Source organism: Lactuca sativa, chromosome 4, assembly GCF_002870075.4.
Source record: "Lactuca sativa cultivar Salinas chromosome 4, Lsat_Salinas_v11, whole genome shotgun sequence".
Classification (NCBI taxonomy): Eukaryota; Viridiplantae; Streptophyta; class Magnoliopsida; order Asterales; family Asteraceae; genus Lactuca; species Lactuca sativa.
The window spans coordinates 406,126,224-406,149,798 of NC_056626.2; the positions used below are offsets into that span (position 1 = coordinate 406,126,224).

General features: G+C 31.9%; 2 protein-coding genes and 3 non-coding genes across 6 annotated transcripts; 4 read left to right on the top strand and 1 right to left on the bottom strand.

The window, feature by feature from the left end:
- Positions 1 to 192: 192 nt before the first annotated feature.
- On the top strand, positions 193 to 1,772 carry LOC111883076 (uncharacterized). The gene is made up of 2 exons (XR_006191114.2): positions 193 to 925; positions 1,369 to 1,772. It is a non-coding gene; the product is annotated as an uncharacterized LOC111883076 (transcript).
- A 1,374-nt stretch (positions 1,773 to 3,146) lies between these two features.
- LOC111883054 (uncharacterized) lies at positions 3,147 to 4,137 on the top strand. Its single transcript, XM_023879420.3, has one exon. The coding sequence runs from the start codon at positions 3,219 to 3,221 to the stop codon at positions 4,050 to 4,052; it is 834 nt and encodes a 277-aa protein (XP_023735188.1). The 5' UTR covers positions 3,147 to 3,218; the 3' UTR covers positions 4,053 to 4,137.
- A 254-nt stretch (positions 4,138 to 4,391) lies between these two features.
- On the top strand, positions 4,392 to 4,463 carry TRNAT-UGU (transfer RNA threonine (anticodon UGU)). Its single transcript has one exon. It is a non-coding gene; the product is annotated as a tRNA-Thr (tRNA).
- A 3,155-nt stretch (positions 4,464 to 7,618) lies between these two features.
- TRNAT-UGU (transfer RNA threonine (anticodon UGU)) lies at positions 7,619 to 7,690 on the top strand. Its single transcript has one exon. It is a non-coding gene; the product is annotated as a tRNA-Thr (tRNA).
- A 405-nt stretch (positions 7,691 to 8,095) lies between these two features.
- LOC111883083 (glycerol-3-phosphate dehydrogenase [NAD(+)]) lies at positions 8,096 to 11,471 on the bottom strand. 2 transcript variants are annotated; one of them, XM_023879450.2, is made up of 11 exons: positions 11,175 to 11,470; positions 11,008 to 11,084; positions 10,834 to 10,906; positions 10,350 to 10,567; positions 10,180 to 10,287; positions 9,799 to 9,862; positions 9,669 to 9,706; positions 9,439 to 9,559; positions 9,304 to 9,358; positions 9,165 to 9,213; positions 8,096 to 8,456 (listed from the first exon to the last, which is right to left on the bottom strand). In XM_023879450.2, the coding sequence occupies exons 1-11, from the start codon at positions 11,317 to 11,319 to the stop codon at positions 8,274 to 8,276; spliced, it is 1,131 nt and encodes a 376-aa protein (XP_023735218.1). In that variant the 5' UTR covers positions 11,320 to 11,470; the 3' UTR covers positions 8,096 to 8,273. The 2 variants fall into 2 exon arrangements, 1 of the variants encoding a protein (XP_023735218.1); XR_006191115.2 differs by having other exon boundaries at positions 8,414 to 8,456; positions 9,165 to 9,240; positions 11,175 to 11,471.
- Between the last annotated feature and the right edge of the window lie 12,104 nt (positions 11,472 to 23,575).

The following is a 23,575-nucleotide window of genomic DNA, read 5'->3' on the forward strand; positions in this document are numbered from 1 at the left end:
TATATCCTTTTTAACCATGAAAAAAAGTATAATGATCAAGAATTTGCAGATCAACGACCAAATAGAACCCAAATTTTATAAAGCGTGACATCCAAATTTTATGAATCCTTTAACTTTCAAGTTTCAAATTTTATGAATTTGCAGCCCACGTAAAGGATAGACGGTCCGGGCTTTATAACTAACGACCTCTTTTGACTTAACTTTCTTTTTAATTAAATTCCACATCAAAATTCCTGTCTTTTTAAATAGATCGCATGTTTTGAATTATTCTTGCCAGTCACATATCATATATTATTAGGGTTATTTGATATGCAACTAGTAAGATGTTGGGTCCGACTCTCGATCATATTTAGACTATTTGATATCATAATTAGAAGTCTCACAGTCTTGATTCCTCTAAAATGTCATTTACTGTGTTAGACTTTGACTCAGACTTAAGGGTTGTTTGATATTGATGCTAACCAGTCAAAAGGAGGGAGTCGGTCCTCAGTCAGAAGTTGGAGTGTTTGATTTGAGTTGTTCACCATCGGACTTGGTCCAAAGAAGGGAAGCGGTCCAAAAAATTTTGAGGATTCGGTCCTCATCTCAAAACCTCTTGACTGAGTTTTGGCCTTCAGTCGCCTCAAATGACACGTTGTGCCCTTGTCTCCTTCAATCGATCACGTAGTTCTTCGTTTCCCAATTTGCCCAAATCATCCGATTCTGAAGTGAGGTCAAGTGAAGGTAGCAATTGTTTTTAGTTTAGCTCTTTGTCATCCTTCTTCTTCTTCAACCTCCGCTCTTAGACACTCGAAAATCAGATCCACCGATCATTCCAGAGAAAAAGGAAACAAAGATTGATTTTGGTAGAGGTTTTGTCAATTCTGTAGTTTCTGCTTCGAGAACGTTTTTTTTTCTGCAATTTTCACTTTCTTCTTCTCATTAGGTACATTTTTTTCTTCTTCTTTCTCAATGAATCAGGTGAAAAATGTCTATTGAGTGTCGATTTTTTATGCTTTTCTATGTTGTTGTTCGATAATTTGATTTGAGATATATGTGTTTTCTTATTTGGTTCCTAATTTCAAACGTTTTCGATTGTTGAGTTGTTAAATCATTGATATATCTGTGTTTTCTTATTTGTAACTTCATTATTGATGAATGATCGGTAGATAAATCTCAGTTTTTCACCATTGTTTTTGCTCATAATCATTGATATATATTTTCTTGTAAATCATGTTATAAACAGAGAGTAATTGTGTGATATTTGTATTGAACTTGATGTTCTAATCTATTTGCTATGTGGACTATGGTTCATCTTTCTCTTTTGTATACATGTGATTTGATCTCCTATTCTAGTTTTTTGGATTAATTAGTAATTGAATTTTAGAGGACAAAGAAGGGATCCCTCCAGATCAACACATAGTGATTTTTTCTGGAAAGGAATTAGAAGATGGAAGAACACTTACTGATTACAACATCCAGAAAGAATCAACACTTTCGTCTAGTTCTTGCATTAAGATCTGGAAATCAATGAGAAGATGGAAGAACAATTACATCTAGTTCATGTCTTATGTGATTGCCCCATGACAATGTTTATTTGTATTTGTATTTGTACTTGAGATTTGGTGCTTATTATCGCTTATCACAATTTGCATTGCTTTTTGGGGGATTGGAATAACTTTTTGTGACAAGGATTAGATTTAAGGACATGTATATGAAAGAAAATACATTGTTATGTTTTGCATTTATCAAAATGCTAAGTGGTAATTGTAAAAATTAATTCGCTCTTTGAATGGTTAGCAATTGTCCAAGTTGTCCCTGAAAGTATTCATGAATTTGTATCCAAATAACCAAAGCAATTGTCATTTTTTTATTGGTTGCTTGAATGGTTAGCAATTGTCCAATTTGTCCATGAATTCACATGGTGTTTGGATATTGATGTTGTTTTTTATATATTTATGTGTTGAGTAAAACTGCAATGTATAAATTAAATGGTAAATCATAAATGAATTATTATAAAAAATGTTGTTTGAGGGTAATATAGTTATTTTACATAGTTAGTCAGATGTAAAATCAAACAACAAGTTTCAGTTAGAAGTTAACTCAGTCAGAACTTCTAACCCGGTCAGCTTCTAACATAGTCAGCTCTAACCCAGTTAGTCACTACCAAACGACCTTAAATCAAATTAAAAAATTATTGTCAAATCGTATACAAAAAACTTCACTGATAAGATATGTACAAAATTTAAAATCCGTTAACCCCATGAGTAATAAACGATAAAGATATCTCCTTATTGTTTTGAAGACCACCATATAATTTTACAACTTTTATATCATTGACTCATTGTAGGCATACGTTCCTTTAATTTCCCTATTATTTTCGTAGATACCAAAAGCAAATTAAAATAAATATATAATACGGAGTAGATGTGCACATATACTGGTTTGGAACTGTTTTTTAAACCATATTTCTTCATACTAGTTTCGTTATAATCAATTTGGTTTTTTCGGAAGTGAAATTGCTTTAAAAAATCTTTTTACAATTAAAAAATTGTTCGGTTATAGTGGAGAAAACAGTAAAAAAACCTAGGAAAAATAATGGTTTTAGTTATTTATAAAAGCTTATATCCAACCGATAATCGGTTTTAGTTGAGCTGGTTAAGGAAAAATTGGTTTACTTTGTGCATCTCTAATATAGTATAAAATTAAACTATAAAAAAATAATAAAAGAAAAAAAATATAGAGTAGAGGTGTATATTTCAAACTGTTTTTTAATCCTGAGAAAAAAAAAAAAAAAACTGAACCGGTATTTCCAAAACATGTTAGGTTAAAATTGAATTGCCGGTTATTAATTGGTGTTTATAAATATTTACAACCAATTTATTTCCTGATTTTTCTAAAAAAATCGAACCAAATCGACTTCTTATCCAAAAAAATGATTTTTTTTAACACCATTCGACTTTCAAAAAATCAAAAAAATCATACCGATTATAATTGTATTCATTACGGAGTATGGACAATGGACTATTAAAAAATGCAACCCATTTAAGCCCATTTAAAATAAATCATATACTCATTAATTCATGCCCATAAGCCCATTTGTCATTTCCACCACTAAAAATATTTGCTTAATAAAAAATAAAAAATAAAAAACATCAACTTATCCATCTCTTATTCTCTTTTTCAATGGACACAACACAACAAAGCTTCTGAACAAGAAATAAGCTTTCCTCACGAACATGAATACCTTTCAACCAACTCTCAAGCCCTTCAAATGGAACCCTCATCCCAAACCCACAACAATCTTCTTCAACACCCAAAACCAAATCGACCCAAAAACCCCACAATCTTCAACCTCATCAGCAGGAAAAATCAAACGTACAGTTCTCACAAAACAAGGCAGAACCAAATTCGACATTACTCCAGACAGAAACTTCTACACCTACCCAAGATTCGTCACCCATGTCGATAACAACTTCATCACAACACTAACCAATCTTTACAGAGATAGATTGAGCCCAGATTTCGAAATTCTTGACCTCATGAGCTCATGGGTTAGTCATCTTCCTGAAAATGTCAAGTACAAGAGAGTCATCGGACATGGACTTAACCCACAGGAGCTAGCCAAGAACCCGAGACTCGATTACTTCGTTGTTAAAGATCTAAACCAAGATCAGAAATTCGAATTCGAAAGTGGTAGTTTTGATGCTGTGTTATGCACAGTTAGTGTTCAGTATCTTGAACAGCCGGAGAAGGTTTTTGCGGAGGTGTTCCGGTTATTGAGGCCCGGTGGTGTGTTTATTGTGAGCTTTAGCAACCGGATGTTCTATGAAAAGGCGATTGGTGCTTGGAGAGAAGGAACCGGGTTCGGTAGGGTGCAGTTGGTGGTTCAGTACTTTCAGTGTGTTGAAGGGTTCACTGAACCGGAAGTGGTGAGGAAACTACCTGATGGGAAAAAACCGGATATTAGTTCGAGTTTTGATTGGATTAAAGGGGTATTTGGATTGTTGTCTGGTTCGGATCCTTTTTATGCTGTTATAGCTTACAAGAATTTTAAGCCGATTTATGAATGATCAATGAATGGATATATTCTTTGTTGTTTATATATGTAAGTGGTTTACTTGATTATGGTTCAGGTATATATATTGTAGAGTGATATATTTCGTTTTGGGTCATAGTTATATATAGTTTGTAGTATATAAAGATGGACACTTTTGATAAATTCATCTCAAAAACAAGGAACCCATGAAAACATTCTTTGATGATCACCAAACTTATATAACAGAATCTTTATTGATTAGTGAAGATATAAGACAATCTTTCTTGATTAGTTAAGCATAAAGCAATGTACTTTGATTAGTGAACTTTAATATCGATTATGGATAATCTTTAGGACCATACGCATCAAGTAAGCCCCTATAGCTCAGTGGTAGAGCGCCAGTCTTGTAAACTGGAGGTCTGTAGTTCGATCCTGCATGGGGGCACATTTTACTTGTTGTTTTTGTTATTCTTATTTTATCTTTCTAGTTTAATAATCCCATCATAACAAATTTTAAGGTTTGATGTTCTTTTGGAATATTATCATATGATTTTGTACACTTTGATAATCAAATGTAAAAAACAAGTTATTATAAAGAATATATAATAGTCGGTTATTCGGTGTTTGATTAAATTCTTATTATTTAAAAATTTAGTAAACAGATCTACCAAAATTATATATTTGTTAAATAAGATGACATTTACTTCAACAAATATATAAACAAATTTATCATTTTAATTACATGTGATAAACCATTTCATATAATATTTTATATCAAATAATTATAAACGAAGTTATTAATATGAAAATTTTTGTCTATATCCTTATAATCCTTATAATGAAAGGAATTAGCAACGTGTTTTAAGCCAATAACTCCAACCATAATTGAGTTTATTCTTTATATGCATATCACAATTACAATTAAACCTGACAAAACATGACACGACACGAACCCGACACGAAATTAGCGGGTTAGGGTCATAGATTTCGACACGTTTATGTAAACGGGTTGACACGACACGATACAATAATTAAACGGGTAGGGTTAGAGTCAAGACTTTCAACCCGAAGATGAATCTAATATGACCCGTTTAATTATATATTATTTATTATAAATCTCATATTTCTATAAATATATTATATGTTATAGACTTGTAATGGATAAAACTCAATAATTAAAAGTTATATTCAAATTTTCAAAAATTATTTAATTTTAGTCATCCTCACCACCTATCCCTTTTGCTCCCCAACTTTAACTTTTTTTTATTTTTCCTTTTAAATTTACTATAATTTTTTTCATTCTATCTCATAACTTTAGTGTCTCACTTTTTCCTTTTTGCCTCCACGACTCCTACTTTCTAACCTTTAAAATATTTCAACCGACATGACACAACATATTTACAAGGTATAAATCTTAACCCGAAACCCGACACGAAAATAAACGGGTTGACACGGCACGACACAATAATTAAATGAGTCGGGTTAGGGTCAAACCCTTTCAACCCGTTTAATGCTTTGACACGACACGAACCCGACACGACAAGACACGTTTGCCAGGTCTAATTACAATAACAACCCACTATACTATAAAAAATGACATATTTTTTCGGTTCAACTCTATAAAAAAAAACAAATGTATTTCTAAACTTCCAAATACTCCACCAGGTCATAAAAATAGTAGCATCGAGAATCGGTTTTTTGTCACCAACAAAATGACCGTTCTCTAACCAAACAGAAATATCACTGACTCTACTCAGAAAAGCAATATAAAAAAACAGTAATGGACTCTATCACTTTAACCAAGTAGAAATATCACTAACTCCACCAGGTCATAAAAATAATAGCATCGAGAAATATCCTTTGAAAAACGATTATGGCAATGTAAAAAAAAAGTGTCCTTGCCATAATGACATTGAAAGGGTGGATCAAGTTTGCACCATCTACCCCTGTTTTTCCTAGGTTGTTATAGTTGATTTTCGCGTCTATCATCAATAAGCTAGTTAACTTCCACTTCCAATTGTAACAACCTAAGAAAAGCAACATTTAGAGACACATTTCTAACGTCCTTAAAAAAACGAGTATTTTTATCAACCCCAACTTTTTTTCAAAGTCTATCATGAAGGTTAATTATGAAACCAACAATATTAGAGCATCCGTTTTTACATCCAATCTACCATCTTCCAAACTCAAATCACCACCCTCCTCGGGAATGGACTTTATCACTTTAACCCAAAGAGCTAGAGTATTAGAAGGAAATCATCACCTCCATTTCAACAAAAGGGCCTAGTTAAATGACTCAACACTTCTAATCCCAATGCCACCGTTATCCAAGAAATTCATAGTAGACTTCCAACTAACCAACATAATCTTTTTCTGAGTAACTTCGCCACCTTAAAAAAATGCAGCTCTTGCGAACTCCAACAATTTAGAATCTCCAATCGGTAACTTAAGACCAAAATGTAGTTTTTTGTAACAGTAGGTAAATCGTAGAACACCAATTATCAAAAGAGTCAGATTGGTTTTGAATCCAAAACCACATTTTAAGATTTCACTTTCCAGTTGTGGGACGATTGTTACAGATATATTTAGAGTAAATTACACAAATGGCCCCTATGGTTAGGGTAATTTGCGTGTTTGGTCCCTAAGTTATTTTTTTAACTCGGAAGGTCCCTACTGTTTGTTTTTGTTACGCGCTTGGTCCTTATCTTACCTAAAAAGACTATTTTGCCCTTGATTTTTTAACTTATTTAAATAAACACACCCCAACCCCAATCCCTTCACATTACCCTACCTACCATACCATTTTTCCTATTTAAATAATAGTCTTTTTAGGTAAGACATGAACCAAGCGCGAAACAAAAACAAAAACTAGTGACCAAACGCGTAACAAAAACAAACATTAGGGACCTTCCGAGTTAAAAAAAGTTAGAGACCAAATGCGCAAATTACCCAAACCATAGGGACCATTCGTGTAATTTACTCATATATTTATATGGTGCTCCAAGAAATGAAGATAATATACATTGGTCATTATACCCTTTGATCCAATTTTAATAATTCTAAAAATAATAGATAACTAACCTAGAATTCAAGGGTTATATAATGCAAAATTATCAACCTAATTAAAACTTTATTTCGAATATTTAAATTGAGTTCATGCGTTGATGACTTCTACGGTACAAATCACCACCTTCGTTTTTTATTCGAAGTTTTTGTTGTTATATTTTAGCCACCTTCGTTTTTTATTCTTTCATCTACCACCGCCCATAAATGTTCATACCTACATTTGGAAAATTTCTATTAAGTTTGACTTTGTATCGAGCCAACTAGTTAGTAGTTGGATTGATCTTGATTAATGATCAATGAACCCATGAAACGATATTTGATGATCAGCTAACTTATAAGTTATAACAAAAATCCCTATTGATTTAATATTTGATGATCAGCTAACTTATAAGTTATAACAAAATCCCTATTGATTTAGTGAAGATATATGACAATCTTTCTCGATTACTAAAGGAATAAAACAATCTATCTACCTTGATTAATAAGGAAAATATCGTTTATTAATCATCTGCAATAATTTCTTCCATCGATTAAGCCCCTATAGCTCAGTGGTAGAGCGCCAGTCTTGTAAACTGGAGGTCTGTAGTTCGATCCTGCATGGGGGCATCCTCTTTTATTATTAACTTTTCACCACTTTTCTCTTTTTAATTGCAATCCTTTTTATGTAATTTAAACCATGGAGACTTCCTTAATCAACAAATAATCTATTATTTCAGTGTTTGATAAATTCTTTTTATTTAAAAAGTATCGAGTAAATTTCCCAAAATTATATATTTATGAGATAAAAGGACATTTACTTCAATAACAAATTCATCATTTTAATTTTACGTGAAATAAACCATATCGTATAAATATCTTACATTATAAAATATTATATAAATGAAGTTTATTAGTATATTAAATGGTTGAAAAGAAAGTATAATGCATAGATTCACACCACCCCCTAAAAGATTTTAATAAAGTTTGAAGATCAACAATATTTCAAAATGCATTTTGATCTTGAAACAGGGGGAATCGGAAAGCTTTCCTGATAGATATACTTGCATTTGGCAATATTCCCTTATGTAGAAACATTATTCTACCTTTTTCATTCAACAAATGCTTAAAAAAAACCAAAAAAACGAGTTCAAGATTACATTTATGAACTAGAAAACTAGAGTACATGTTACTTTGTTGATGGATTTATGAGTCATTGAAATGCGTCCGAGTTGACTGCAATGGGAAATTTCGGGGCGTGTTCGCTGTACTCAACAATGGCGGTTGGCGGTAGACGGCCTGTGCAAATCTCATGCACGGTTGTGAACAATGGGAACATTTCTAACCAACCTTTGTGTTTCAAAACCTCGTATACCTCTTTGGCTGTTGATACGCCCTTCAAAACCAAAATTATACTTTTCAGTAGCAGGGACAGCGGTTACAGTTACAGTTATAGTTACAGTTACATGTACAGGTAAATCGTAGAACATTAATGTTCAAAGGAGCCAGTGTGGTTTTTATATGGGCCTTGGAGAAATGGAGATAAGATATACATTGGTGAAATGACTATTATATTCAATTTTAATAATTAAAAGTTAACTTTATTTTGAATATTTAACTTGAGTTCATCATGCATTGATGACTTGTACGGTACAAATCACCAACTTTGTTTTTATTCGAAATTTTTGTTATATTTTTTTAGCCACTAAAATTTTAAGTTAAGTGCTTGAAGGCTAAAGCTTATATTTTTATGTTTTAACAACCTAATCAAGTTTTTAAAGTTCAAAGCTTTTGTTTTTTATATTTTGACCACTAAAAGTTTTAATCAAGTATTTGAAGTTCAAATTTTGTATGTTTCAGCAACCTCACATACATAAAGTGGGACAATCTACCCCACCTTTTTTTTTTTCACTATTTTAACCCCTAAAAGTTTCAATGAAGTACGCAAAGTCCACAATTTTTTTAACAACCTAACAAATATTAATCACTGACATTTTCGTCATTTTCCGCTATTTTTCTTGATTTGATGTAAATGAAATTCTTCGTTTGGTGTCCTCTTTTGAATTTTTTATATTTTCAACTTTTGCGGTATAACTGAAATTACCTGTAACTTTTGTCCTTGCAACATCTCTGCTTCAAGCTCATCGAATGATCTTGCAAATTATAATAACAAAAACAAACTAAAAACAATAAATAAATAAATAAATTTAATGGAGTGAAAGTTGATGGCAAAAATGACAAACCTTTTGCCACCATTTTTAGCAAAAGCCTCTGCGCATTTCCTATTTCGTCCTCCCACTGCCATCACATATTCAAATCTATGAAAATCAACTAAAAAAACAAGAAACAGAGTAAAAGACAAAATTGCCCCTCCTTACAGCAAGTTGTTATAAGATCAGCAACACCACAGCTCTCAAAAAACGTGCTATCTTTAACCGAAGAAAATAAGAGCTTTGAAAAGGCTTTCATCTCTCTCAACCCAATTCTCATTATTGCAGCCTGGTGGTATCATATTAATCAAGAAAATATTCAAGATTGTAGCTTTATCATTTTGTTTTCTTTTTTTTTTCAAGATTTTTTATAAGTTCCTTTTTTTTATTCTAGCTACCTTTGTGTTATTTCCCATGTCTAATCCATCCACAAACCCTGCCAATAACGAGTTAAACCCGTTAAAACCCTTCAAATTATTTATCATTATATCGATTGAAAAACGAAATAAAAAAGAGGGATTAATGAACCTGCTGCTATGGCAACGATATTTTTTAAAGTCCCACATAGTTCAACTCCCTCCACATCTTGACACTGTAAAAAATAATACTAATAATAATAAATAAAGTTTTTTTTTTTTTTTAAATATATATTTCATATCTATCAACCCTATACCCTTTTGCTTTATCTATTACTTCCTCCGATAGTAGGAATTTACCAAAGACTAATTATGAAATACATTCAAATGTTATCTCCTACAACATATGTTATACATCACTCTTTCGAAAAAAAAAACATATGTTATACATCAAATTAACTGATTATGATTATTGAGCATCAGAAAATCACTTTCAAGTTTCAAACGTGCATAGAAATCCTAAACAACTGGATGATCAATTAGTTGCACTTACAGCTGAGACCATGAAGTAAGGAGTGCTAAATAATTGCACCCAATTTTCTGCAATCTCTCTGTTTCCTCTAAACCCTACTGTTGCTTCACTAAATTTCTCCACTGCAATCTGTTTAAACATAATTAGTATTTTTTTGAAGTTGGAATATTAATAATTTAGAGGAATATCACCTCATTAGCGATGTTAGCACCCATAAGAACACAGCAATTAACGCCTAATTGTTGGGAAATTAGGGTGGAGATCATACAAGGACCTTCCTTCTTGACCTCCATTCCTTTGATCAAAGAAATGGCTTGAGCATCACTTCTAATCTTTCCAATTAATTTCTTGCATATACCCTCCATGAATTGATGTGGGGTAACAAACACCAACATGTTTGCATCCCTCACTGCCAGATTAAGAACATAATTCTTTAATTTCATCAATCACAGAGAACCACATACAAGTATAGAACCCTAATTCTTTATATTGAAGAATCCGAGGCAAGGTAACACGTTTCTATTGCGAAATTGTTTTGGGTAATATACAATAATATAGAAAAGCTGTAAAAAAGTTTCAGGATGTGGACATGATACATGGTCCTCCCCTGAATTTCAAGATTCAGTCTTTTTGGTAGGATGATGATTGACGAAGAAGATGATGATATGATGATACCTGCATTTTCGAGATCAGGGTCAGCAACAACATTATGCCCAAGCTTAATTCCAGGTAAGTATTTCACATTTTCCTGTTGATTAACAGAAAAGAAAAAGAAAAATCAACATTTTGAGAAAAATCAAATTACAAATCTTGAACACAAATGTTATGAATTGGGAAAATTATGATTACATTGGTTTGATTGATGACATCTGTGAGTTTTTCACCACTCGGTAATGTTTCTTCAAACACCCACATCTTCACTTCATCTATTGGTTCAATATCAAACATAGGTTTTCACGAAACCGATTAAATAACATGAAGAAAAAAAATTGAATCTTTGAGTCAAGAAGACAAACCATGGAAAGAAGAAAGCTTGAGGGTATTTGAAGCAATGAGCTTAGAAGCAACACTACCCCAATTGCCACTTCCAACGATTGTAACCTTATATTTTGGGGGGTGATCATTGTTATTGATTTGTACAATGTTGTTAACAGGGGCCATGAATCTAGAGAGAGAAAGATGTAATTGAATTGAAATGAAATGAAGAAGAGAAAGAGAAATTGAAGATATATTGAGGAAGGAGGTGGGGCTCGGGCGGAGAAGACAGACACGTAGTCGTCGGCAGTTTCGATGCTTACTACATTCAAGTTGTATGCAATGTTAAAAGAAGCGGCGATGTGTTCTATACCAAACATTTTGGAAAATTGGACTTTTTTTTTACAAGTCAAATTCACATAACAACCTATTTTATAATTATTTTTTATTTATTTATTTTAGTTTGTCTATTACTATTGTTATAGTAAAAGATCAAATTGCCATTCATTTTATCAAAATATAATCATTATAAAAAGTTCATACAACTTAATATTATGCAAAAAATTGTTATTAATAAAATTATTTGAAATATGTTGTTACTTTGCACAAAATGACAAAAATTCAAATATATTTTTGTTGTTTGATGATGAAATGTCTAATCAAAGTTGAGTTTTGAATATTTCAAGAATATCTCTAGGAGATACTAGAACCTACGATTTAATGGGTTTTACATGTAATAATACGGAAAAATCCTTATACTTTTAAGGGAACATGCAACCTACTTTGATATATGTCATAACACTATTGAAACAACATACTATTGAATACCAAAACTTCTAAACCCTAGTATAAATCGAAATTGACAACGAATTACATACCTCTGATTTGTTATTTTAAACAAATCTTCGATTCCAATAAGATTAATTCAAGAGTCTCTTTGAAAACAAGATCCAATTGTATGCGAGTCTCTAATGGTTTACACCCTCAACACAATTAGGATACCCATTTACCCCTTGTCGAATTTTCCTACAACAACAGTTATCACACGAGCATAAAGGCAGCTCCATTCGAGGCCCTCTATGGCCGAAAGTGCAGATCCCCTCTGTGTTGGGCTGAGGTGGGTGATACCCAGTTAGCTAAGGGACGAGTTCCCGAAAGCACTCTCACGGGTCCGGAGATCATTCGGGAAACGACAGAGAAGATCGTTCAAATTCGTGAACGATTGAAAGCCTCTAGAGACCGACAGAAGAGCTACGTTGACAAGCGAAGGAAACCGTTGGAATTCCAGGTGGGCGACCGAGTCCTACTGAAGGTCTCACCCTGGAAGGGCTTGATACGCTTTGGAAAGCGTGGGAAGCTCAATCCAAGATACATAGGGCCTTTCGAGATTCTCGCGAGGATCGGACCTGTGGCTTACAAACTCAATCTACCGCAAGAACTCAGTAACGTACATCCTACCTTCCACGTCTCGAACTTGAAAAAGTGTCTGTCCGACGAGACTCTTGTTATTCCACTCGACGAGATCGAGATCAACGAGAGCCTCAACTTCGTGGAGGAACCAGTAGAGATCATGGGCCAAGAGGTCAAGCAAACAAAGCAGAGCCGTATCCCGATAGTGAAGGTGCGCTGGAACGCAAAGCGTGGACCTGGATTCACTTGGGAACGGGAGGATCAGATGAAACTGAAATACCCTCACCTTTTCGCTTAAGTTGTTTGTAACTTCTTAATTGATTAAATTCTAATTTCGGGACGAAATTCCTTCTAGCGGGGGCATGATGTGACAACCCGAAAGTTCCATTCTGTACAAACTATATCACTTCAATAGAAGTTATAGCAGTCACAGTTAATTTTCAGACTTTTTCGTGTAAGTTTGAGTAATTCAGGGTTTACAATTTAGGAAATATTAGGAGAGTAGATGCACTAGGGTTTAGTGCAACTCTATTATTCCATCACTCTATTATATTAGAGATCATTTCGGGAATAAAAATATTTTCTGCCAAAAATATCTCAGGACTATAAATAGAATTCTGAACCAAATTCATTCATTATTCACATTTCCAACTAGAGAAAAGCCATTTTCTCTCTCACGGATCTTCGGGTTTTTATCCCAAAACGTGAGTATCTCTTTCTAGTAGTGTTGGATAGCTTAATATGTGTTTATAACATGATTTAGATGGCTAAATCACTAGATTTAGGAGTTTACTCCCCAAGGTGTTCTTGGGCGGTAAACTCCCGAAACAAAGCCTAGACCTTCCCTCGTGTTATGCTACTGCCTTAGGCTTGTTTATATGTGTATTAGGGACAAGAAAACATCAAAGAATCACCCAAGTTTGGGAGTTCACGGCCCAAGATGATCTTGGACCGTGAACTCCAAAATCATGGACAAAAGGTGCTTTTAAGGCACCTAAAGCCTTAGACATTTACTAGAAATTGTTCCCACTTAAATGAAGGACCAAAACACATTAAAATCACCCCTCAAAGTGAGTTCACGACCCTATTAAGGTTCTTGGGGCGTGAACATCAAACAAAGGCACCAAAGTGTGCCTAAGGCCTTCAAAGGCTTGGGATAAAAGTCTAAGACCTATAGCACATGTGTAAGGGACTTAAAAGCAACAAAAACACCATTCCAAGGGAGTTTACGACCGTAAAATCCAAAGGAAATGGCCTTGGGTCCGTAAACTCCTCTAAGGAGTGTTTCTAGGCCTTAAAACCTTCCAAGGATTTAGCCACCAAGTTGGAATAATTCTAGGGATCATTTAGAACTTCAAAACACAAAATACCACCAAGTTTGGGAGTTTACGGCCGTAAACTCAAGAGTTTACAACCGTAAACTCCATGTGTGAGGATATATGGAGAGTAAACTCATATATTGGGTCCTTTGGAACCCTAAACCCAAGTACCTTGTCCCACAATAGCTTAGATGCAATCCTTAGGGCTTAAAACACTTATATAAAGTGTTTATTATGTTCTAGGATGTATTAACATTTTCAATTAATAATTTAAGACTAATTGAGTGCATATATGTGTGATTATATGTTCATTAGGATCGTAGTGTGTGTACAAGTCCTCACTTGACACCTAACAATCCTACACCGTCCAGTTCATCCAAATCACCATCTACAGGTGAGTTCATACCCCTAATCAATGTTTTAAATGATTTTAAATGCTTTAATGGGGGGGGGGGGAATACAAGTAGAAAACAACATGTTATTAAACCACTCATATGTATTTTATAACTGTGTTTTCATCCAACAGATTTCACATACTACAAAATGTGATGCATGAAATGGTTTTCCATCTTAAAATACCTTGATAACAAAACTATTAGTTTTGAAATGTTTATTAACATGACATCAAGTCACTCTTAATTATTATTCAAAACTCTTAGATATCTTGCAAAACCATTACGTTTACCTTCTTGAACAAACAATTGCCTTTCAATTAATTATCATAGGGATAGTTAGAAGATACAAAACAATATTCCTATTACAAGGAATCACACAAGAGTCAGTTCATTCATGAGTCTTTACCAGTACATTACATGATACATGAGTACATTTATCTAAGATTACATGATACATGAGTACATTTATCTAGGATTACATGATACATAAGTACGTTTTCATAGATACATTTATCTGAATACGCTTACATGAATACCATACATGAGTACTGTTACATAGATACATTATCCTGTATTCACTTACCTGGATACTTGTACCTAGAGTTATGAGGAAGATTTATTCATACCTTCTGTGTAAATTTTCCTGCCTATCCCTGTTCGACGGGATGTCTAGACGGGACTAACCATTCCGGAACCCAGCTGTTAGCACCACTGGGTGATGAACATCTACGGATGTCTAAGGTTATCACTTATAATTGATAGTTTGATATCGGAACTAACCATTCCTCCATCCTGCTGTTGCAACAGAGGATGAGATGAAAATCTTCGGAGGATCATTAGGTTACCACTTATATTAGGAGTCGGCTACGGGACTAACCCTTCCTCCAACCTGCTGCTGCTACAGAGGACAATTGGACCATCTTCGGAGGTTCATTAGGTTATTCATATAGCTTATTGCGATGGCGTGTTAGTCATAGTATCCAGGGATAACACTTACATGGTTATGTTTTTCCTATTTACTTTATTTTGTGATATATTCACATAAACGATGAGTTAGACTAATTATTGTTAGTAGTAGTCAAAAGAAGGAAAAACTATCATTTTACTTACAAAAGATTCGGGTCTTGGTAGAAGACTACATTATCATAACAAAACATTCGGGTCTTGGTAGAAGACTACATTGTCATAACAAAACATTCGGGTCTTGGTAGAAGACTACATTTGATACTAGTAGGAAATAAGGGATTTCTTAGGGTTTTTCATACTTAAATCAACTGTCTTACTTAAAGGTTTTACATGACATTCATAACAACTTTTCAAAGCAAGACAATGACACTTAAATACTTATGAATTCACCAGCTTTAAAGCTGATAATCTCTTTCAAAATAACTTGTATTCTCAGGTCATCAGTAGACAGGTACGGCGGCCAAGTTTTGAGAAGACGGAGCAAACAAGTCTCGTCTTTTATTTTGATTATATATTTTTGGTGTCTTATTATAATGAAAGAACACACATGTATTAAAACTTTACTTATAATGCAATGGATGATGTTGTTGCTTGTTTACTATTTTACACTGTTGTGATACTGTACATGACGTCCTCCACCCCGGAACGTTTCCGCCGTTCTTGGTTTTGGGGTATGACAACCTAACCCTAATTCAAATGGCCAATAAGAATCACAATTACAATCAAACATTCAATTGAAGCAAAATCAATTTCACTAGATAGAAATGAAAATCAAACATCAAGTCATATGATTGAAATCACAACCAAGAAGTCAAAACATGAAGTTGGAGAAACTAGGGTTCTAGCCACACATGGCTAGAACAAAATCACAAGTTGAAAAGATGGAAATGATGTACAATTACAACTTACAATTAAGGGAAATAATGTTTCCAAATGATAACCGATTAAATCCTTGCAAAAACCTTCGAAATTGCTTCACCATATGTGCTCTGGTATCATGTGTGTATGTAAAAACGACCCTAATCTCGTAGTATAAAATATAGGAAAAACTGTCAAAAGACTGTTTTTGGATCAAACACGGCCCATGTTAAAATAGGCTAAACTGACACGGGTCGTGTTCAGCAGTCAACACAGCCCGTGTTGATTTGCACTAAACTGACACGGCCCGTGTTCAACATGGTCAACAACTTCTTCTTGGTCAAACACGCCCCGTGCCCACTTTTCAGTGTAAATCCAACACGACCCGTGTACTCCTCTAACTCCGAATCCAAACTTCATTTTTCCAACTTTTCCGTTCTTCACCCGATCATCCCGAAATCTTCACCAATGCTTCTCGGCACTTCCCAATACGTGTTCTAACCTCTGGTTTACCTGAAAACCCATAAAAGTGTGCAAATAAGGTTGTTCTAGAGACTAACATGACTTTTATGAAATGCAAGAAAAAATGAAAGACAACTATGCTAAATGGATGCACAAAAGGGACTAAAATGTGTGCAAAAAGATGCATAAAATGCACCTATCAATCACATTTCTTACATTGTGTATTAGGTTGGGTTTGCCAGTCCCAAGCATGGGGAGCATGGCCGTCTAGATCAGGAATACATTTGTAATATCTTATTTAGAGACTTGTACTATTTCTTCCTATACATAGACATTCTTGTAATTGTTTAGATGTATGTCTGATTGCCATCTTCCTTATCATATCAAGTGAAATACAATTCTCCTTATCATTCATTTTTCTTATTCATACTTTGTTGTTCATCATTTAATGACTTGTGTTTGATTGCAAATAATGTTATGATTAAACAAGTATCTATTTAACTTGTTTATATTTAATGTTGTATTTTGTTGTTTTGTTTCCTACTCAATTATGCTATCCTTTATTGTTGAGCTTTTAAAAAGATCCGTGAGATTAACTTAAATTCCGCACCACAATCTCTTTATCATTAAGTTCTTCTCTCAACATGAAGACATATTTGAAAAAGACAAGATTTTAATTAGTTGATTCAATCCTTAATATTTTAACAAATTAATATTCAAGGCTATGATCCAATAACGTAGTTCGAAATAAAGAAAAAGGATGTCGTAATCTAATAACAAATTCATTTAAGGTAGATAACGCACTTTACCAATTTCAATCGATATGAAATTCCTAGATCATTGAGATTCATTGAATCTTATCAATGACATGTTTAATTTCAGATTATGCTATTCAACTTGTGACTGGGATACTATTGATCACAAATAAGATATGAATAACCATGCAAACCCGCTTGACAACCCCGAAGTCTTTTATCATCTTAAATTTGATGTGCCGGTAAACCACACACGCTCCATTAATTAATAATAGTTTTCGAGTTGTTCCATCATAACAACTTTATAGTACCAAATTAATATCGTGGTTAACCATACACGCTCCACCAATGACTCATAAAGATTGATGTGCATTTTCATGGATTAGCATATATTTTCACATTTTCCTAAAGTAACTAATGTGGGATTTAAAAAAAGTTTGTAGTACTTTATAGCATTATACTTTTAATGAGGTTATATCCTATCGAACCCATTCTACTAACGACCCTCCACCACACATGAGAGCGGTGGACGAAAAGGACACCCATTCAACGATCATTTTATAATCTGTTTCCTTATACCTTATTTATAGCATGATATCCTGAACGAGACATACTAACGATTCGACTAACTCATATCATACATATACTATTAAACATTTAATATATAAGTATAACGGTGCACTTTAAACATTTTAAAAACAACAAGGTTTAGAAATTAATTATTAAATATTTTAATTTACTAATTATTTAACCCAATTAATGATTTTAATATTTATCTTTTAATTAATAAATTAATTAAATATAATTAAAACCATTAGGATAATTCACAAATTCAAGATTTAAGATATCTGATTACCAAGTTAAATATTTAGATTGTATACAATTAAAATAACATTAACTAAAGTAATTATCCTAATCAATTTGAATTTTAGAAATAAAAATTCGCTGAACAATGGTTCTTCACGATGTGGCAGATAACTCTCCATGTTGTGACAGAAGGAAGAAAAACGAGGATCAAAAAATTGTCACGACGTGGCTGAAAGATCCCCACGTCGTGACGCTGCTACATACGATTCTACAATCTCCAATTTGTAAGTTCAACTCATGCACATTTAATTGTTATACAACCTAATGCTCTGATACCACCAATGAGTTTTACATGTAACAATGCGGAAAATCCTTATATTCTTAAGGATACATACAACCTACTTTGATATATGTCATAACACTATTGAAGCAACATACTACTGAACAACAAAACTTCTAAACCCTAGTATAAATCGAAATTCACAAAAAATTACATACCTCTGATTTGTTATTGTAAACAAATCTTTGATTCAAATAAGAGCAATCCAAAAGTCTCTTTGAAAACAAGCTCCAATTGTGTGTGAGACTTTAATGGGTTACACCCACAACACAAGAACCCTATAAAGATTAGGAGAGAAAGGAGATAGGATCAATTTTCGGATCTCGTATTGAGGAATAGAGTGTATGGAAATTCCATGGTATAAGACTCTATTTATAGGTGATTAGGAGACATCTAGAAACCATAATTTGAATATAAAATAATATTATCTTAAATAAGACAGTTATCTAGTTATCTAGTCCTCTGTTCAATTTTTGAACAATTACAACTTTAGTCTTTCAACCTTTAATTAATTCTAATTAACATATAATTAATTCCAAATTAATTCTAATTAGTTATAAATTAATTATAACTATTTGTAATTAATTTATTAATCATATAATATAATGATAAATCATTTACTTCTTTTCTATAATCAATCTAAGCAATTTCTTGGTTATGAGGATAACCTAAAAAGAAATTTACTTTTATTTATCAACATTATATCAATTTAGTTAGGACCTTAGACACTTTAATCCAGCATTATCACCTGTAAAAAGAGCGAGCAAACCGTTAATCTACTAAATGAAAATGAATCAACACTTGACATTTTAACTAAGTACGTGTTAAAAAACTAGTTGGTAGTTGGAAGCTAAAATTTTTATTTATTCAAAAGTGTTTGGTAAAAGTGGTTAGTTTTTAAATGTGTAAAATTAGTTAAAAACTTAAAGAAAATCTACTCGAATTTTTTTTTTGCATTCAAGGTTTTTTTTTTTTTTTTTTTTTGCATAAATAAAAACTAAAAGCTCCTATTGCAAAACAAAGTTTTTTTTTTTCGAGTTCTTTTAAAAGGTAAAAGTTAAAAGTTCTTAAAAACTTGTAAAGGTTCGTGCTAGATATGAACGTCCTAAAAAGACACTTGTAGACATCCAAAACGCTTGGAACTCAACTTTTGATAGTTGCAAAATATATTTATTATCAACACACTTGTAGAAATTTCTCGATAACATGGGAAAATGCCAATATTAAGAACATAAATTCATTCTATTTTGAACATGTTTCAAAAGTGCATTTAACAAAGTTAGGTGGTCATACAGGAACACCACATCATGAGTCTGGTTTAATGTACACAAATTAAGAGTGAAAGCTCTCTTCCCTGTAATTCTCCCATCTCTTGATTGGCTAGGCCATGTAAATGCAATTTCTTTTTTTTTTAATTTTTTTTAATTTTTATTAAATTATATATATATATATATATATATATATATATATATATATATATATATATATATATATACACACTAAAAAAAATTATATTAAAATTTACGGTTTTTAGTCCCTACAAAGAGAAACTGAGTACAAAGACTGGGGTGATTATTTTTTTTAGAGAGGTTTCGATCTCAGGTCTTCGTGACTAGGTGTCATGCTGTCACAAAGATACTCCGTTGCACTACTGCGATACTACCATTCTAAAAAAATCTCTACAAAGTGAGTATAAAATTTGTCTAAAATATATATATTTTTTAAAATAAAAAAATGAAATGAAATGAAAGATAACCATTTCCTCGGTTTTGAAAAGAAGAGTGAGTGAAAAGTTGATGTGACAGAAAAATAAATAGTGAAAATAAATTGATGATTAATTGTGTTTTTATCTTGTTTATAGTTCAAAGTCAATGCATGGCCAACAATTGTGTATATGCTTTCTTTTAACCATTTAGTTATTTTCAAAAGTTCTATATGTTCAAATACATATGGATGTCGTTACTTTGAAATTGGGAGCTTTTAGGTTTTTGTCAAAAGCCTTAATCGGAGAATGGTCGACAACCAGGGAATGGAGGGATGAGGTTGGTGGACCACTATAAAATAATAATAATAGCTATATTAATACTAAATGAAAGATTTAGGGTAAGAGAAAAATAGCCAATTGATAATGATTTATTACCTTCTAACAAAGTTAAATGAAGGGATTAAAACCAAAAAACGGCCCTTAAAAAGATACAAACTTACCGATCATATTTAAAATTTACTCCAATTAATATTTCCATTTAAAGCACCAACGACAATCTCACTTTGTTTAAGCTCTTGCAAGTCGACAATAAGTTGGGAATTGATTATTAAAATAGTGAATAATGGAAAAAGATCCATGAAAGAATTATGAAACATGTTGTAGGTTTTTGAAGCTCCAAATATAAGCATAATCAACGTTTTAAATCACTCTTTACGTAATGGATTAATAAATTAGTTGTAAAACCTGTATATTATACGAGTTGATTAAAAAGAATATCACCATATAAACATTAAATATTTTTTAAAGTTAAGTTTTGAAATAAATACAAACGAAAATAATTAATAAGGAAGTAATTCAATTTATACTAATAAAAACATATTGACATATTATAAATAATTGTTCTGAATCATAAATTTCCAAAGACTTTTTTGAATACAACATTAAATGTTATATTGTTAAGTTTACCTTCATAAATTAAGGTAGATTTTAATTTGATGAATTATGTTATCTTTATTTTGGGATGTTATATATGTGTTTCCAACTAAAACTAAACTTTTAAAATTCAAAATTAATGAAATTAAGGTCCTAAAATGAAAATGACAATATCCAAATACAACATGCCTCATATCAAAGAATTAAAAAGCCATTATGCAATTTATCACCACCAAGTATTGCATTATCAGTTCATTAATATCGAAAATTGAACACGACATTAGATAACTTATGACATTCACATAACTTAAAACATTCATCGAAAATGTAAGAGGACATTTGAAAACTAACCATATTTAAATAAATTAAATGTAGTTTGATTAAATTTAGGATGCTTAAATTAGAAGGGGTTCATGCTTAAATATAATTATCAATAGGTGCATTTTAATGAAGATGAAAAAGAACATATGAAATATTAATTACTTTAAAATTCTAAGAAAATAATATATCAAATTGAATGAGAAGTTGACATTTGACAAAATAGATATTAATTTATTAGGATAGATTTAATCCATCTACAAAATCCTAGGGAAACCAATTCTAGTGCATTTTTGAAACAATTTGTAATTTGGATCGTTTATATGTTGTAATTTAAACTTCCTAAATTAATTTTATTTTTATCATATGTTTCTATTAAATGCTAACGAGACCTTGATGTACAAACACCAATCTCTTACTATATAAAATAAAACTTGGTGTATTTGGAGGAGTTAAAACGAGAGGATATTTCAAAATACCAAGTTATCTCCTACTATTGTTGTTGATAATATAATAGATATGGTATTTCTTTGGTGTAAAGATAGGGGGACTAAGAAAAATATCCGGTGAGGGGATTGGGCAGTCTCTTCTTTTTTATGTTTGTAATTATTTGAACTATGTGTTGCTTTCTTTTTCGTTGTCCTAGCATTTTGCTAAGCTGAGGTTTTTAATATATTTGCCGTTTAAAAAAAAACATTTATATATAACATTTAGAAAAGGGATTAAAATAAGATCAACATATAAATACATATAATTAGATCATACAATATTAGTCACGTAAGGAAGGTTGTAGGGTGATGTGGGACCCCCTCCTTATGCATAAAGACAATTTCCAAGCACCGTAATCATGATGTGGTGTGATACTGGCTAAGATGGCAACAAAGGAGATGGATTAGACTATTTAGTATTTCCTCTTTCTCTTTCTCTTTCCTTCCTGTGTTTTCTCTCTATCTCTCTTCTTTCGTTTTTGGACTATATATATATATATATATATATATATATATATATATATATATATATATATATATATATATATATATATATATATATATATTAAAGTGGTGAGTGGAGTAAAATATGTTTTCTAGGTTCAGTGGTGTTATAGGAGGGATACAGTGAAAATAAGATGGTTGTAAGAACCTTGTGGAGCATACGTAATGGCCAAAGGACTATAGTATATGGTGATAATACCTAATATTTATACATTTGATAGAACTACATTATATTATGGCTCGACATCATTGTGCACAGGAATACGACGGTGAGGTAAACTATAATCTTCCTCCGACCACCACCTCTTTTGTCTACCATCACCACCACCACCACTCATTCTTTTTTCTGCAATTTAAAAAGGACCGTGTAATAATATTAAACAACTATAATCAGATGACTATATATATAATTAAAAATGTTAGAAAAGCCTTTACTTATTGATTTTTTTTTAATGGAAACGACATCATAAATAAGAGTTTTCCATTAAAGCTGTTTTAGATTGTATAGTTTTCATTAATCATCTTAGAGTTTTAACCATTTAATCAGGATAAAAACAAAACGCAAAAGCTCTTATAATTGAATACTTCATATGGTTTTAATTACGGACTTTTTCATAAAAGAAATCCAAAATATACAAATGTTTCTATTATTTATTCAGTTATTCTAATATCGAATGGTTAAAAATCATGAAACGGTTTTCATTGAAAACATACAAATCTTCAATGATTTTTTGTAGAGAACTTTTTTTTACAATGACTTTTCCAAAACAAAAAAAAAACATCTAAAATATAAGACTTTTTACAGCGCATATATATATATATATATATATATATATATATATATATATATATATATATATATATATATATATATATATATATATATATATATATATATATATATATATATATATATATATATATATATATATATATATATATATATATATGCCCTAGAGATGGTAATATCCACATGTTTACTACTTTAAGTTGTAATAATCACTTACTTTTTGTAGCTAGTTTGTGGCAAAATTGTGATTATTTTTTATTTAACTCTTATATATATCACATAACCACAAAGACAACAATTTCGACACATTTACCTGTAAAATCATGACGTAGCACATGATCCATAGCAGCAATATTTTGACATGTATGAGACATCAAACAGAGACATGTGAT

What these genes read in the sequence shown, in the direction of transcription:
- LOC111883054 (XM_023879420.3), top strand. Translation starts at nt 3,219, where the DNA reads ATGAATACCTTTCAACCAACTCTCAAGCCCTTCAAATGGAACCCTCAT.
- LOC111883083 (XM_023879450.2), bottom strand. Translation starts at nt 11,319, where the DNA reads ATGGCCCCTGTTAACAACATTGTACAAATCAATAACAATGATCACCCC. An exon ending in CAAGCTTTCTTCTTTCCATG is followed by an intron (nt 11,085 to 11,174) that starts GTTTGTCTTCTT and finishes TTGAACCAATAG; the next exon opens with ATGAAGTGAAGATGTGGGTG. An exon ending in GCTAAAAATGGTGGCAAAAG is followed by an intron (nt 9,214 to 9,303) that starts GTTTGTCATTTT and finishes ATAATTTGCAAG; the next exon opens with ATCATTCGATGAGCTTGAAG.